Source organism: Neopelma chrysocephalum, unplaced genomic scaffold, assembly GCF_003984885.1.
Source record: "Neopelma chrysocephalum unplaced genomic scaffold, ASM398488v2 Primary Assembly neopelma1_94, whole genome shotgun sequence".
NCBI lineage: Eukaryota > Metazoa > Chordata > Aves > Passeriformes > Pipridae > Neopelma > Neopelma chrysocephalum.
The window spans coordinates 398,463-414,791 of NW_020897756.1; the positions used below are offsets into that span (position 1 = coordinate 398,463).

The 16,329-nt window shown below is 44.7% G+C and overlaps 1 protein-coding gene across 3 annotated transcripts in view; it reads right to left on the reverse strand.

Moving 5' to 3' along the window:
• EYA2 (EYA transcriptional coactivator and phosphatase 2) overlaps nucleotides 1–16,329 on the reverse strand; it is an 81,798-nt gene continuing 65,469 nt past the window's right edge. For 2 of the 3 annotated variants that reach the window (XM_027693961.1, XM_027693963.1), the window contains 7 exons: nucleotides 10,383–10,472; nucleotides 5,639–5,697; nucleotides 4,657–4,817; nucleotides 3,568–3,682; nucleotides 2,845–2,966; nucleotides 2,657–2,757; nucleotides 293–855 (listed from right to left, as the gene is read on the reverse strand). In XM_027693961.1, coding sequence (XP_027549762.1) covers nucleotides 775–855; nucleotides 2,657–2,757; nucleotides 2,845–2,966; nucleotides 3,568–3,682; nucleotides 4,657–4,817; nucleotides 5,639–5,697; nucleotides 10,383–10,472 — 729 coding nt within the window. In that variant the 3' untranslated portion in view covers nucleotides 293–774. Of the gene's footprint in view, nucleotides 856–2,656; nucleotides 2,758–2,844; nucleotides 2,967–3,567; nucleotides 3,683–4,656; nucleotides 4,818–5,638; nucleotides 5,698–10,382; nucleotides 10,473–16,329 lie in introns of all 3 variants that reach the window. The other variant, XM_027693962.1, reaches the window with a different exon arrangement.

Here is a 16,329-nt window from a genome sequence, read left to right on the forward strand (position 1 = left end):
TGTAAACATGTTTTTATTTAATGCCTTTCACTCATCACAAGGTACTTTTTCCCCGACCCCAAGACAGCAGCGTAAGGCATCGTGTAGACACGTCCTCAAACCACCTGGGCAAGGTTCAAAAACACAGCTACAGTTCTTACCAACAGTACCATGTGTCTTGACTACTCATGTACACAATATGATTCTTCCCCAGAGTTTGTTCTGGAGAAATGGAACTATTAATTTAGAACAGTAAGACTTTCCCCACCCACCCCCACCCCAAAAAGCCAGATTAAAAACACAGGTACAGAGCTTAATACCAGAGTAATGAGATTAGTTCATAAATTAAAAAAATAGCAAAAAAAAAAAAATCAACAGTTTCACTCTTATTTTCAGAAGGTCCCGTGTGATGTGATGGACTGTGCAGAGACTCCTTGCTGTGTCCTCTTCCCCTTTCAAAACCAAGAAAGCTGACAGGGACACCCAGACTTGTAGCATTTGTTGTTGATGGCAAAAAGGCCAGTGGAGCTCTGTGCCTCCAACTTAGCCAGCAACTGCAGCATCCCAGCGACTGATCAGGAAGTTTTTCCTCTGTCCAAAGGAAGGAGGACTTGAGACAATGTTCTTTGGCTGCAAGTTCTTAAAGGCTTCCACTGAAAGGGTTCTCCTTCAAAAAAAAGAAAAACTGCAGTTGCTGTGGGATTTTTTTTTTTTACCAAGAAAATGATGAGGAATAGGTGGAACCGCTGTAATAGTCTGAGTGAAGCCCTCCCAGTGCTAAGATGTTGGGGTCTGCTACAAATATTCAAGTTCCAAGGCGTGCCGAAGAGCTTCCAGGTCAGCGTGACAAGAGATTCTCCAGAAGGGCATGTTGTGCTAGAGTGAAACCAAAAGAGGGGAATTTTTTTGTTTTGTTTTGTTTTTGTATAATAACTGAGATGAAAACAACTTTCTTAGTTTGCACCCTCAGGAACAGAGCTTTGTACTTGGCCACCAGGCTGCCACGGTGCCACAGGCAAGGGGGGTCATCTGAGAGGGGAGGGAAGGGACAGAGGGAGGGAGTGGGAAGTGTCTCTGCTGATCTGTGTCTCCTCTGCAGACAGGAAGATATATTCACAATTTAGGAGTCTCCTGCCTCACAAATGGTGGAGGCTGTGGGCTCACTTTCTTATAGTCCCTTTCAACATAGTAATAACACTCCTAAGAGTCTTTTAGCACTAAGAATTCACCTGTAACCACGCTGCTTCTGGATAAACAGCTTCCACAAAACTTCAGAGAACATATACTTCCTAGATAGATGACTGATGGAGCTGCTCCTTTTCCAATTGTACCTACTTGTGTACAAAAAACCTCCAATGGTTCCAGATGTTTATGTTACAGAGGGTCTATTTACACTCCTCTAATGTTTAAATAAGCTTCCCTCTGGTATGTTGCCTATCAGTAAACAAATGTTTCCTTCAAGCTATTTAATCAGTGTGTTTAGAGAGAGTAAGCAAACCCAGACAGCTGAAGTGACTGAAATCCACTGCTCTGCAATTTTACTTTAAGGGGAAAAGTTATTTCCTTCTGCCTCCCCTGGTTGCTATTAAACTCCTTCCATTAAATTATCTAATTTTCTTTCTCAAACCAGAAGAAAACTTGGCCTCCCAGCCACTCCTGTTGTCCAGCAGTTACAGATTTATCACTCATCAGACAGGTGAAGAAAAATGACCCACAAAAGTGGAGATATTATCAGTGCTGTCAGCAAAACAGCGAAAGGCCTCTGCCTGTCCCCTCCCTTCCTTGTTTGTTTTTTTTTTCCTGTATAAAACTCAGGTGTGTAGAAGCTTTGATTAATGAGTCTCATCAATCAAAGGAGGAGACAGCCCAGCAAAGAATGTGCTCTACTAATGGGAGAGCTGCTTAGCCAGGAGACAGGAGCAAGAGGCTCCTGGAATCCTGGCACGGGAGACTGGTGAACGTTCCCACTTCCCCATGGAGGCAGAGAGCCCCTGCAGCCTTTGATGGAGTCCTGCTCACTGACCCACTGCCTTTGAAGTGTGGCACTGAGCTGTCACAAGCAGCAGGCCATTATCACTTCAGCCCAGTCATGCATTTTGGACTCTTCCCTGACAGCTCCTTAACCCTTCATGAGCTACAGAACCACCTGCAATTTTAGGCAGTTTTCCAAGGTGGCTCCAGATATTGTTGCTTCCGTTGGCCAGGGGAAATACACTATGAAAAACAGGGTTTCTGCTGCATTGGAGGCAACCTGGGGATAGGACATGTGCCCATCACCTTATTTGCTGGGATCCCTTTGTTCCTGGGCTTATGCAACCAAAAAGCTCAAATTTGCTTGGAAAGCCTTTGCAGGATCTTCAGTCAGAATGTGATACCAGGTCCTCCAGCACAAGGTTCAGCTGTATAAGCTGAGTTCCTATGATATAATATTTTGCACATCACGTGAGCTACACCATTACAAATGAACTAGTTTGCTGAAGATGGGGCTCATGCAGTCAGTTCCTGCATCCCCATCTCGTGCAATGCTCCCAAAGCAAAGGCAGCTCTATCACATTTCTGCAGTCACATCAGGAGCACAAGACCCAGGATGCACAGACATCTTGCAAATAATGTTTGCCATTAACAAATTGTGTTCCTGTCCCTGTCAAGCCAAATAAGTGGCATTCACAGACTGTACCTTTTTTGCTCCTTGTTCCTCTTCAACACCATCTCCTATTACAATATACACGGCTTTCCTTCCGAACCTCTGCATTATTCTTTCAAAGCAGCTCTCTTTCCCTAAGCAACACAAGAGAAGACACATTTTTTGATCTGCACACATACTGCAGCCTGTCTTTGGTGAGGCCTAAGTCAGTTTGCTCTTACCTGTTTTTGTTGCACTGTAGATGTTTTCAATGGGGAAGACAGTGCCCAGTCCATAGAGAAGCACTTTAGCAAGTGCTGGTATAAGCTGAGTTGTGGTGACCAACACATTCACACAGTTGGGCCTGGAAAACAGAAGTTATTAAAGTGGCAATCTGTGTTTCTCTCTTTCACTCTGGACTGAAAGATGGTAGGAAGCAAACCTTTCCTGCTGCTGGAAGTTCCCAAGCCAATGGGGGATTATGCAGCCAGAGGCAGATAATGTGAGTACCAGAAATGCCTTTTGATCAGCTTAGCAGAATGAAAAAAACATAAACCAAACCAGCAGCAGTGATGCAGCCTTACTGAACACTTGCTAGGGTCTATCTGGTGGGAAATCAGACACCACATAGCAATGTCCCTGCTGGGTTCTTTGAGTGAAGGTGATCAGGGACAGAAGGGCTCTTTTCTCCCTTTTCCTCCTTTGTACATCTGCTCACACGAAAATGGTGCCACAGATGAGAGAGCCAAGGAAAAGGACTGTTTTTCTTTTGGTCAGTTCATCATCCCAAGCTCACCCCAACCCCTGACAATTCCAGCCTGGCAAACGTGTGCAGACCGGCCTCCCACAGGCTTGGCCGGCCAAGTCCTACAAATGTGTCCCGATTTGTTTAGAGGGGGAAAACAAGGGAAAGCAAAAGGAGCTCCTGGATCAAACCTGCAGGCAATTCTTTGAGCTGCTCTTACCGGGAATGTATCAAGTTCAGCGCCTTCAGAGCATGTGTGAGCCAGAGATCAGTCAGCGCCTCCAGTTCTGCTCTCAACTGCAGCCAGGTTTCCCTCTTAGGAGCTCCTATTAAACCTGTGGGCAGGGAAAGCGTCTTTGCAGAAGCACAGAAAGGGAACTGCATGGATTTGTGAGCAGAATGCCAAAAGTCTGTGTTCAGAACTCTCCCGGTGCCCATCCCTTGCTCCTGGTGCCGGCTGCTTCCCTCTGTGCCCTGCCACACATCCCCAGGCTGCAGCAGCTCAGCTTCCTCCCTCTCTGGGGAAGGGTTCGGCCAACCAAGGCTGCAGGACCTCCTTGGAACACCTTCCTTGGAGTGAGCATAAAGCTTCTATGGGAAGTGAGCAAGAGGGTGGAAGGACTGTGTAATGTGGGCAGTGACCTGGGCAGAGACACCTGAGGCCAGGATGGTTTGGATTCTCCTGAAAAGCCACATCCCATTACCAGTACATGTGGGTAGGCTTGTCCTCCAACCAAAAAATAGGTTGTGGTGACACTCTGAGTTTTGCTTCTTCCTCCTTCTAGTCAGAGACCTGCACTGATGTTCTGAAAGAGAATCAGAGCAGGCTCTTGGAAGAGCTGTCTGGGACTACATGAGATGAAGGAACCCAGGGCATCCTGATACCTGGTGGTATTGTTTGGGGGGGGGGAGTTAAAAACAAACAGTTTTGATACAAGAATGCTTCAGACAGAGACCAGCCATGTGTTCCATGGAAAAACAAGCATATTTAGTTTTTAACTGTCTGCTTGCTTACTAAACATTCTGGAAAATCGGAGAAGGTTGCTTTTCCTGCCAAATAAATTACAAAATAAAGCCCCACACTTGCAACTTGAGTCCTCCTCAAACCACCAAACCAGGTATTTTAATGTGTCTCCTGCAAATCCTGCACAGAACCGTATTAAAGGATGACTGAGGAAACACTTCCTCGGCTCCCTGTGAAGCATTTTTATTGGGAGGCTCCCCACACCTCCTCCATAGATGTCCCCACGGGGTCAGAAGTTTTTGGGGAGATGAAAGGCAGGCTGGTGTCCTGGCCACAGCCACTCACCCCCCACGTTGTTTTTGTAGGTGTTGTACATCTCTTTCACCCGCCGGTAGCGAAAGGCCAATTTCCTCATCCAGTCAACTCCCCCGTGGACTCCCGAGCCCAGGCACAGGTTTGCACTGGCAGTGGAGCTGTGGAAGCCATCTGCAGAGAAGTTATACGTGCTGGGAGAGGGAGGAGGGAAGGGGAGAGGTCAGTGTAATTACAGGCTGTGCAGCGCCAGCAGGGAGGGGAAACAATCGAAAAGAAAAGTGGAGACAAGTGGCAGCAGAGACACACACAGGACACGCTGTACGGAACTGAAGTTCATCTTTAGCACAATTAACAGCACAGATCTTAAAAATGTTTTTTTTCTGCACCCATTTCTCATAATAAACCGTCCATAAAACCACAAATGACAACTCCATGACAACTCACTCCATGTGAGTTCTGCACATTTCATTCTTGTCCCATGACTCTCATGGCAACACTTTGGGAAAGGTACATGGAATTGTACAGAAGTAGCTTCTGTGAACAGGATAGCCTGACTTACACAGATAACAGTAGTGTCTGGTGCAGGTTTGGGATGAGTTTCTGCCAGTGAAACTCTCTGGCACAGCAAAGTCCAACTCCTCACTGCTAAGCCCATTCACTGCAGATTGGGCAGTGGGAAACCTTTCAATCTGGTTTTGAAGCACTCTGGCCACATCTGTGACACCCGTCTGGTCAAACCATATCAGAAACTGGTGTGGTGATCAACCTACCCTAATTTATATATATTTCCCAGAGTGGTTCAAAGCTCAGGACAGTCAGGCCTTGACAGAAGGCACAGGCACAATAATATGAGAAAGGGGACTCTGTGCTTCTGTGGGCTTGATAAACGCAGGGAGCACAGGGCCAGGGAGGGGATGAGGATGCATGTTTGAGAACCTCTGACCAGCCCCCCACTATTTTCAAACAGCTGGGGTCTACCAGACCTGCAGCTTCCAGTCCAGAGACCCCCTACCTTAGATCCTGACCGTTATCATCTGAGGATACATCATCTATGTGGATCTGGTCACAGTCCTGAGAAGAGTATGAAAATAAATACAGCAGTGAGTCAATGTTTTGAAAAAGAAAAATGAAATAATATAATGCAAAACTACTTTAATATTAAGGAGATAAAATCTTACATGTTGCTAGTGCTGTCTGGCATAGTCTAGCCAGTTAACTGTTAGGGACAAGCATCACACAGCAAAAAATATGAATAGACAGAGAATGTGTGTGTGAGAGATCTGCTGTTATCTAAGGGCACAACGGCTCCTGAAAAACACAGTGAGCGGAACTCCTTCCTATGCAGACAGGAGGGAGAGAGATGCTTGTGTTTCAGCCAGGAAAGCTGTGGTTTTTTTCAACTCTGTATGCATGATAAGGCAGAAATTTGGCAGCCTTTCCCCCTGTGAGAATACTGCCTCAGACAGGAGGTGTGTGCCCACATAATTACAGGGGGAGAAGATCCGTCCCAGAGAAACTTCCAGAGCCGCCTGCCCTGTCCTGCCAGAGTTTTCCCAGTTTGTTCTGAGGGGGCTGAGCTTCCTCTGATGTGCAGGGGAGCTGGGCTGAAGCACTGCAGGCAGCATCCTTTCACTGCCCCAGCCACAGACACGTTTCAGGAATACTGTGTGTCAGCAATGGAGGAATCTGTGCACAGGGTATTCAACCAGAACATACATTGGAGCTCAGCCTGCACGGAGTTTGTACTCTGATCTTATCTCCCCAAATTCTTCACTGTTTGAATGGTGGAGGCCCTGCCTCAAAAATGTAAGAAATGTTATTCCTTTGGTTTGTTTCCTAGTCTTAGCATAAAGATTAGAAAGAGAAAAATCAGGAAGGTTCCCCCACCACCTTAACTCTCCTCTCTCCAAGACCCTCAGAGGTGAGAACACAACACAAAGCCTGCAAGCTGATGAACACCATCTTTTGTTCTGGCTGATTTTTCAACAGAGGTTGAAAGGTGTTGCACTTGGTACAACAGGACTCAAATCAGAACAACTGCACCTAACCAAGGTACAGTAATTCTTCACCACTTCAGTGTTCTCTAAACCACAGAATTTGTTTTACCTTCCTTAAACAATTGTGAGCTTGATGAATTACTTTAAACCAGCCCCTTTCAAAAAAAAGAATAAATCCCCAAACAAGTAACCAAACTTGCTATCAGTGGCAAAACATGACAGATAGTTCTTGTCCATAACGATAAGATTTTCTGCACCATTTATTTTAGATAATTCTCAAAAAGATACACAATTCTATCTTGTTCTCATCTCATCGGCCCTCTTATCAACCTATCAGTGGAGTGTATCTTTCTGTACATAACTGGAGCCAAGCAGCTGAACAGCAGATCTCTGCTGGCACCTCTCTCTCTCTCTCTCTCTCTCTTTTCCACCCCCCTAAATTTTTAAGCCCCCCTCCCAATAGCTGCTGTGAACCACGCTGGGATAATACTGATGCAGCCCACTCCACTTTGCTTGTACAATGCAGGGCATTAAGTCAGGGGAAAGGTATTTGTGGAGGGATCTGTTTTTCTCATTTGTGAATGAATTGTTCTGTACACTGAAGTGTGACAACAGTAGCTATCACATTTCTAACTTAATAAAATACCATGACACTCGGTGAGACGCTACCTCATAGTCCTCTGGCTGAGCCTCTCCTGTTCCTGGGGGGAACTCAGGGAACTGGCTGCAGCCAGAATGTGCACCATGCTTTACTACTTGGTTACAAGACCAATTTTTCATTCTTGCAGAATTTCCTTGAAATCTTGGTGGGCAGGGAGTCAAGGCAGGGTATCTGGGCTGCTGAAGGGAAGGTCCAGATTGTTCCAGTGGAGGTCTGTGATGGGGACACATCCCAGTTTTTACATTGCTGATGTTTTTGAATTGATACTCTGGGATCTCAGAGTGTGGCACATCAAGCCTGTAACTGAGTCACACGTGCAAGACCCCAGTCAACCCTCACAGCTCTGGGCACTGAACTGTTCTGACTGCTGGGATATCTCTGGGTGCTGCACAACCTGCCTGCAGGTGGGACCAGACCCTTTGTACCCACGTGTAAAGGAGCCTGAGCTAATTCAGCTTGGAAATGGCACTGCTGGCTTGCAGAAAGCCTCTGCTGCCTCCTTGTGAAACACAGGCTGTTCCTGAGGATACCTGGAGGAGCTCCTTCTGTTCTCCCTCACACTACCTCTGAACACTCTCAAGGAATGTCTCATGCACACATGAAAACAACTAATGAGCACACACGGGTTCTATTTGTGTATCAGGACTGTGCCAGAGATTTTGAGACATCTCAGGGATTCACTGATCAGTGGAGCTTTCACCCCTCATTAGATGTGGGGGGGTGTAACAGTTCCCACAACACAAAACCTCCAGGGATGACTCTGGAAGGCAGTAATTGTGAACACACTAATCCCCTTGTCTCTTAATTCCTCATCCCCTTGTCAGTCCTCCTGTCCTTAATACCTGTTTCCCAGAGTGTCAGTCAATAATATCTCCAGAGGGATTGGGGGTGGAAGGTGCTATTCTTCAGCCATCAACATACTGTGAACAAAAGGCATCTGGGAGAAAAAGCACAATCCTGGAAAGCCCAGAGTTCACATTTTAACTTCCCTGTGACCACCTGAGATTCACCAGCACTCTGGAGTGGATGGGCAGCATCTCCTCTGGTTCCTCCCCTGGTTCCACATCAGGACCAAGGCCAGGCATGCTCTGGTTAGTGAACTCTGCTGGACCCCCCAGCTACCCCAACCCTGGCTGTGGATTTGTGCCAGAGAAACGTTCACTGTGTTTACTGTTGCTGGTAAAAGAACTCTTGCTCTGGTCTCGAATGGGCAGCTCTCCCGCTGCTTCCTCAGTCACAGCCTCCTTCACTCTGCCCCAGCACAGAAGATGGTCAGGAATTATTTCAGCTCTGGGCAGTTTTAGCTTGTTTTGTCTGGTACAGGCCAAGCATTACACCACATGATGGTGCTAATGTATATGGTAATGCTTGGGGGTCTTCAACTGAATCTGCTCCTGTGCTGGTTTTTACCAATTCTTTTTTTTGCTTGTTTTTAAGAATATTCACTGCACTCTTTTCAAGCCTAGGACTCAGTGATGTATCATTCTTAACTATCACTTTGGGAACACCCAAACCTAACTTTTATTCATCATCCTAACTGAAGGAGTAGGGTGAGTAACTCTGGATGACTCTGTCACTGCAAATTCTTCCAAACTGAAATGGCTCTTTTTGAAAAAGTGAAATTTTGTAAGGAACATTCACTTCTCATGAATTCTCTGTCATCCCTCAATTTTTTATTGAAAAGCCTCAGCTAAAACCAAACCCCCAGTGCCCAAAGCTGTAACTGGCTGATAAATGTGCACAACTTGACTGAGGCCAGACAATTTGCTGCTTCATTTAAAGTTTTAGAGCAGTAAGTGAAGAAAAGTTGTTTTAGAATTGGCAATTCTAGCAAAAGTCTAGACAGGCAATGTATTTCTGGAGGGTGGTTCTGTGCAGGACATGGAGCTTTGTTGCATCACATGCTGAGATCTGATGGGTGATGGTTGTATATTAAGTATTATCATACTTATATTAGTGCCCTGGGTTCCCAAAGAGAAGATCTCTTTTCTTTCTCCCTAAGAAAAGGACTTTTTTTCACTTTGTACTTGCTGTGCCCTCATCACAAACTCCCTCTCTGAAAAAAAGTTGAAAGAGGAAAAATCTGCCAGTTCAGGTGCTACCCACTACTTGTCTTTGAAAGGAAATAAAAATTCTCAGCAAGTGAAACCTCAGGACTGTGAGGAGCCAAGTGGCAGGAAAGGTCGTACCTCCCATAACACAGAGGACCACAGTGCAATTAAGCAGTGAAGGAACCAGAAATTCTTGCTGAACTCATCAAGCAGAGAAAAAGTTCTCTCCTTTCATCTGGCACAGCAACAAATTCTTCCTTTTTCAAGTGAAAAAAAAAAAAAAGAAGACCACAGAAGTCTGCCCAGGGATGCCAGATTTTTTTTTTTCCCCTCCAAATGCCTCCAGGCAGAATTGTGACTCCAAGGTGCCCAGCACAGACCCCACCTCGCTCTGTACTGACCCATTCAGACTCTACTGATTGCAAATGTGAACAGATTTTCATCACTGCTGTACAGCTGCTCCTCAGCTGGTGGCAGAACTCTGCAACCATCACTTTGCTTGAATTTTACAACATATTCAAAAGGATTTTTGCTTCGTATAAGAGACAGTCAAGTGTGAGGATTCTTCCTCTCGGTCTTTTATGCTGCAGCTCCCCCAGTTTCATCCTGCAGTGTGCCTGAGCTTGAGCAGACCTCCTGCTCTGCCTGTGTGTGTCCAACAGAGCTTCCCCAAGAACAGGACCATTTTTAAAACCTCTGCATTGGCTCACAGCTAATTGCTACCTGTCCCATAGGATTAACACTAATTTACCTTAATAAAGTTATTAAATAGCAAATTTCAGGAGAAGCAGTAGTAGAGCTATAGTCCTCACTATTAGATTTAGCAAACCTGCCAAAAGCCATCACTGCTAGTGTGTATTTAGCAAAAAAATTCCTTATCAGACTGAAGATGTCAAAGGGACTCAGTGAGGTTTCCAACAAGCCACCTAAGGCCCATTTCTTTAGGGTCAAAAATAAAACTTCTTGGCCAAAAAAAACAAGTTTGTAGATCACATGCAAATGATTAGGGAGAGAGAGAGATGTTAAATAAAATAAGCAGCTACATACCTCCAGGTCATTAAAGAACAGATGTGTATCTGCAAGGTTGAAGATCATTTCTTCCATCATGAGTCCAATCCTCACGGACGTCGTGGTGTCCTGAGGGGGGAAAATCAGGTTTTTTCCACTCAGTTTGATTTTCTCTTTTTGGGGACAGGGGTGGGAGATCTTAAAGCAAATATATTCCTGTTTCTGAAGGTACATTTATTAAAGTAATTCGATTTCCCAAGTGTATCTTAATATTAACATGATTTTCACATTCTTTCTTTTGCTCTCCTTAGATAAACAAATCCTGTTCTTTGAGGGATGTCTATAACTCACCCTGACCAATAATAGGCCACATACTTCAGATTGATATAAAGATCCTTTAAACACCTGAAACTATGTAAGAATTGCTTCAGTAGGCTAGACAAAAAAAACTGGTTTCCATCATTAGTGAATGGTTTGGGGATAGCTACAAGCAACAGGGTGCACAGAGGGTGATCCTTTCCTGCACTGTCCTTCCAACCAGTCATTTCATTCCCACTGAAGCTGCCTACTTATTAAACAGCATCAGCAGAGCTACAACAACCCCATCCTACCATGCAAACCCAATTATAACACAATAAAATCCTTGTCCAATATGACTATTGCTGCTCAGGACAGCAAGCCTGCAGAGCCACCACTGCAGATGTGATGGCAGTGACACCCAAGTAACTGCATTGCTCAGAAATAGTAAAAAAAGACAAGACACAGCACATGAAAATGCAGGATGGGCTCATCTGTCCTTCCAGCCAGTGTTAGAAATGGCACTGCACCCAATGCTCCTGACTCTGCCAGTTTGCTCACTCTGCCACTTTCCTGCCCCCAAACAACTGACCCTTCTTCCAAACCCACACCAAGAGCACAGAAACACACTGATGCAAACAAGGTTACCAGCAGCACATCTTCTTATTCGTTAAATACTTCAAAAGCATAAGCAAAAATAGCCTGTGGTCAATTTGATAAACATTCACAGCTCAAAAGCATTGTGCCTGTTCCAGCTAAACAACAACAGACAACTTGGGGAAAAAAAAAAAAGGCATTCCCACAACAGGGGTTTTTTTGTTAATTCTTCTTCATTAGGTTGAGGATCTCTCATCTTTATGTTGAAGTGGGTGGTTTTCCTCTACTCAAGTCACAAGCCACGCTAAAGCAGGGCAGATTTCTATGTAAGTCTCTAATTTTCTGCAGATTTCTGTGGAGTCCTGTTATTGTATGACAGGACAGTAATGAATTAACTGAGGAGCTCTAACAGGGAGCACAATGTTTGGGAGGCTGAGCACATTTCAATCAACCTTTGTGGCAGAGGCTGTTGACATGGAGGGTGTATTACACACTAACCTAATTATTACGCATTCCTGGTGTAGTTCTCTTTAATTAGAGCAGAATGGCTGTGGTTTTAGCCATGTGTGTGACTCACAAGCACTGTGCCCACTAAAGAAAAGCTCTGTCACTCACGTTTGAACATGCCTGTTGCTGCCCCAGAAAGAAGGGCACTGTCTCCCCTGGGCAAAAAAACCAAAAAAAATTCAACAGGCTTGCCTTGAACGTGTCTCTAATTTTAAGCCCCAAAGCTGCTCCCCTGACAAGGCACAGGGACACAGGAGTAACCAGGGCATCTCACTGTGGCCCCATGCAAACAGCACTGAATCAAATTTTACTACCCAGGTGTAGTTACACCAGGGAACTGTTCTGAAGAAAATATGCTGCTAGGAAGAAATTATTTTGTAAAATAGTTTTTAATGAAGCAATTTATTTTTATACATTTCAAGGATCATTAAGCCCTTAAAACTCTTTCAGGAAATCTCATTGGTTGGTACCTGTCATTTATCCTCTAAGCTTTGTCTTTAGCTTTATTGGTATTAATCACTAATGGGGAGTGGGAAACATTTCCACAGTGTATGAAGTTACCTTCTCTTAAACTAAACAATATGGAAACCAAACTGTAGATGGGGGGGGAGGGGAAAATCTTTCTCTTGAGATACAGAATATGATGGAATGAAAACAAAACAGAAAAATGCATTTTACCACCCAGAGGGGAAGTCATCTGGGGAAATGATTTGGCATCACTGCTCTCACAGTATGGACATTTCCTCCCCAGCAAGGCAGGCTTCCAAGTCTTAAAGAGGCTGATAAAGTTAAAAGGCCAATCAGCACTCCCAGTATGACAGAGGTGTCTAGAGGCACCAGGCCAGGGTTCCTCAAGCCATTATTCATTTACATTATTGTAGCATCTAGAAGCACTAGTCCCAGACTTGGACCCCACTGTGCCACAGGTTGTACCATCACTGAGTAAAGACAGGGTTGCTGTAGCTGTCAATTCAACTGGGAATAAACAGGAAAATCAGACTGACAGGAGAGTACCGAAGTGAAACGGGTGTCCCAATCAATGTGTTCTCCAAATTCTCTGTACGGTGTGTAAAATAACCTGAAAGAGAATTATGAAATTTGCCTGAAGGTGTTGACAGAGAGCTCTTGCCAGGCACAGAAATCCTGTGCCACTGAAGGACACCTCTGTGCTGCTGGGGATGCTACTGCCCACGCTGGAGCAGTGTGAGTTCAGCAGAGCAGCCCAATGCTGCCACACTTGTACCAATGATCCCTGTTAACATGTCCTTCCATAGGAAAAGCATGCCCTGGAGCTCTGGGAACAAGCTTCCTGGCTAACAGATCCAGCCAGTGTTTCCTGATGCATGTGAAGCCCAAGGACCACAGACAGCTTGAAACCAAATCTCCTCCAGGAACCACTTTTTACAGTGAAAACAGATTAATCTAAAAACTCCCCCCCCAGTGCTTGTTTAGTAACTCTAGAAGAGCGAGGCTCTCCCTCTGCTAATGCACGAGTCATGCTCTCACAAACAGGGACAATGAGAGGCAGGGATGGAAAACAGGCAATAAACTCCTTCTGTAAATAAAACTTGCAGCAGCACAGTGTATCCCCACCTGCCTCACCTCTGCCACGCACCGATGTTGGGGCTTCCCTCGGGGTCAAAATTAAACAGCTCCAAAACTTTCAGTGTGAACCTCTGGTGCTCAGACATGACCAGGCATTCCTGACCCTCCAGTGCACAGATGGAACAGCTTCTCCCCACTGGTGGGGGGGGGGATAAGCACCAGTGGTCATTCTGGACTATTCATTCTTGAAGAGACTCATCATGTCCCCCCTTGTCAATGCACCCTTCCCTTCTACAGAACAGGAGTCACAGTCTCACAGCTGCCCCTTTCTCCTTAGGGAACTCAGAGCTAAAAAGCCTCCATTCCCTGCTACTCCTTTATAAACAACGAAGGATCAAAATGTGCAAAGAGCAAGGTGAGTCCTTTCTCAACATATTCCACAAAAAAATGTTTGCCCTGAAGAGCATCCCTGGACACATCTCTGCTGTTTCTGTCTCGCCTGTGACTTCCACCTGAGGCCTGATGGGCTACTGCCTACTGCTCACAGTGGCCACACCTTGAGAGCAGCATAATTTCTGCTTGTTTTCGGGTAATTTTGCTGCCTATTCAGCAAATAGTCCTACTAGAGGAAAACACAGGCAACACAAGCCTGTGGTACATGTTGTGAAGGAAGAAAAAAGTATCCAATTCACCAAGAGGGACTTTTTCTTTCACATCCCAATGGCACATTTGCTCCCAATGTTGTTTTTAAGCTGGCCAGCTGCATGCACTGTTTCTAATCCTTCAACTAGTTCTGTGCACGTGAAGTGAATTTTTTTTTAAATTACAATTTGAATTCAAGTACGTCCTCTGAGCTGACAACACCTTGCCCAAAATTAATTTCTGTTTCCGTTTTCATTTTGACCCCTCATTTCAAGTAACAATATGACAGAAGATGTCTAAAAGGAGTTTGCTGAAAAGCCTTCAGCTTGTCTGTGCTTAAAGATGATCTCCACAAAAACTGGAGCCGAGCAAAGAACAGATATTTCCCCATGACAGCAAGTGGGGAAAGTTTCACCGCGAGAAACTCTGACTGGCCTGTATTTTAGCAGAGCAAAGGGGATGCAGGACGTGCATGCACACCCAAATTAGGGCACAAATAGCTGCCAGCACGTTCCAAAATGGACTGTGTTGGTCTCTAGATCCTTTTTCAGGAGCTACCCTGCACTGCTGCAGTCACACCTCAGACTGCAGCACCAGCACCCTCCCAAAAGGCTCCCTACTAAAACATTCTTCCCACTGACCTCCTGAAACACAGAGACTTCATAAACTGCTTTAAAAAGGCATTAAAAAGGCATGTATTTGTTAACACCTGCAGCCACCACTAATCCAGTTGGCTGCCTGTCCCCAGCCAGCACTCCCCCCTTGCACACTGTAATTTGGGAAGGAAGAGGGAAGCATATTATCTCTGGCAATCTCTCAAGTGCAAGTCACTCCTGCCTCCAATCCTGGATCCAAAGCCCATTCCAAGCCTCTGCCTTGCAGGTACCCTGTTCAGACTTGCAGGCCATTAGCAAAGGGGCAAAACTGGTTCCTCTGGGATGGAGAACAACTCAGCCTGTTGTCTGGCTCTGCCTCCATTCAGCAATGTGACAATTAACTCGACATTCAAATTGTCAGGACAAAGTCATTCTGAGCGTGGATCTTGGATTCAGACACCACCACTTCCCTTTAAAAAACCCCACCAAAATAAAGCTCTGGTATTTTCAACTAATCAGTCTTTTTAAATCCCTGCCAAATACCTATTTATGCCGTGAGCAAATAATTACTTTTCTACAAGGAAGAAAGTATTAATTAAGAGCATTCATCAGACTCCTATTCTATAGGGTTTTACCTGCCACAGGTGTCAGCCAGAGGTGAGACATGGATTAGTACACAATCAAGGACTTTCCAAGTTAAATCTCCTCCTTGTGGTTAGCTGTTAATAATGAAGTTGTCACCAAAAGAAAGAATTTAATAGTTTTAATTGGGTTTAATTACTTGGAAACTCCTGGAAAGTGGTCCAGCTTGGTTGCAGTATAAAAATGATAATAATAATCAAAAAAGCAAAGATACCAATACCAGGGCCACATGTTTGAACAAAAAAGGGTCCGTGAGAATAACCATTCTTCTGCTGTAACATTTTACACCGTGATCAAAATCCGGGGCATGAACAAGACTTTCCCATAATAATGGGATATTAACCATGTGTATCAGTTCTAGTTCAAGTAAGTCCATGTCTTTTTGAGGAAGAAAACACATTTAGCTCTTTCACTAACTACACTTAAGTAGCTTAGCTTGCAATTTTATCTTTTTAATAACACAGAGCCAGACTGAGCCTCTCAGAGCTTTTCCAGCAAGAGAGTGGGTATTTGTTAGAAAAGCTGTTTTAAGAAATGAAAGTAGCTCAGGAGCTAAAACCCATTTTCAGAAGTGATTTACCTAAGGGACTACACACTTCAGGCTTCTTTAAAAAAGGATCATCCCTTTTCAAACAGAATCACTCAGCTTTTCAGGATCCAAACTTTTTCCCCCTCAAAATGAAGACAGTTCCCCAGATACTGATATATTCAGGTTTATTAGACAATCTACTGAATTTAAATTAATAGTATCCACAGGTATGTGAGAAGTCCGTGCTGGGTGGAGAGCAAATATAATTTAACCCCTTTTCTCCAGACACCTTTTCATATTCACCCTTACTGTGATTTAAGGAGTGCTTCCAATATTTATTGAAGGACTCTCTTTACTGTCATGTATCTGTTCACATATGGGTGGGGAATTCACCTTGGAAATTATTCCAATAAGCAAATGGGAATGTAGGTCACTAAACCTTCCCATTCAAGAGCACGTGAAGGTTGGAAAGGTTCCTCTCTAAAGGAACCACGCTCAGGGACAGGCAGCAACGACTACAATGATTTATCCCATGTCTAAACTCATAAAATCTGAAATGGATTCCAGTCCCGTGGTAGTATTGTACTTAAATACAGGTTAAAAGCTGGGCCACGATGCTTGAGGATAAATG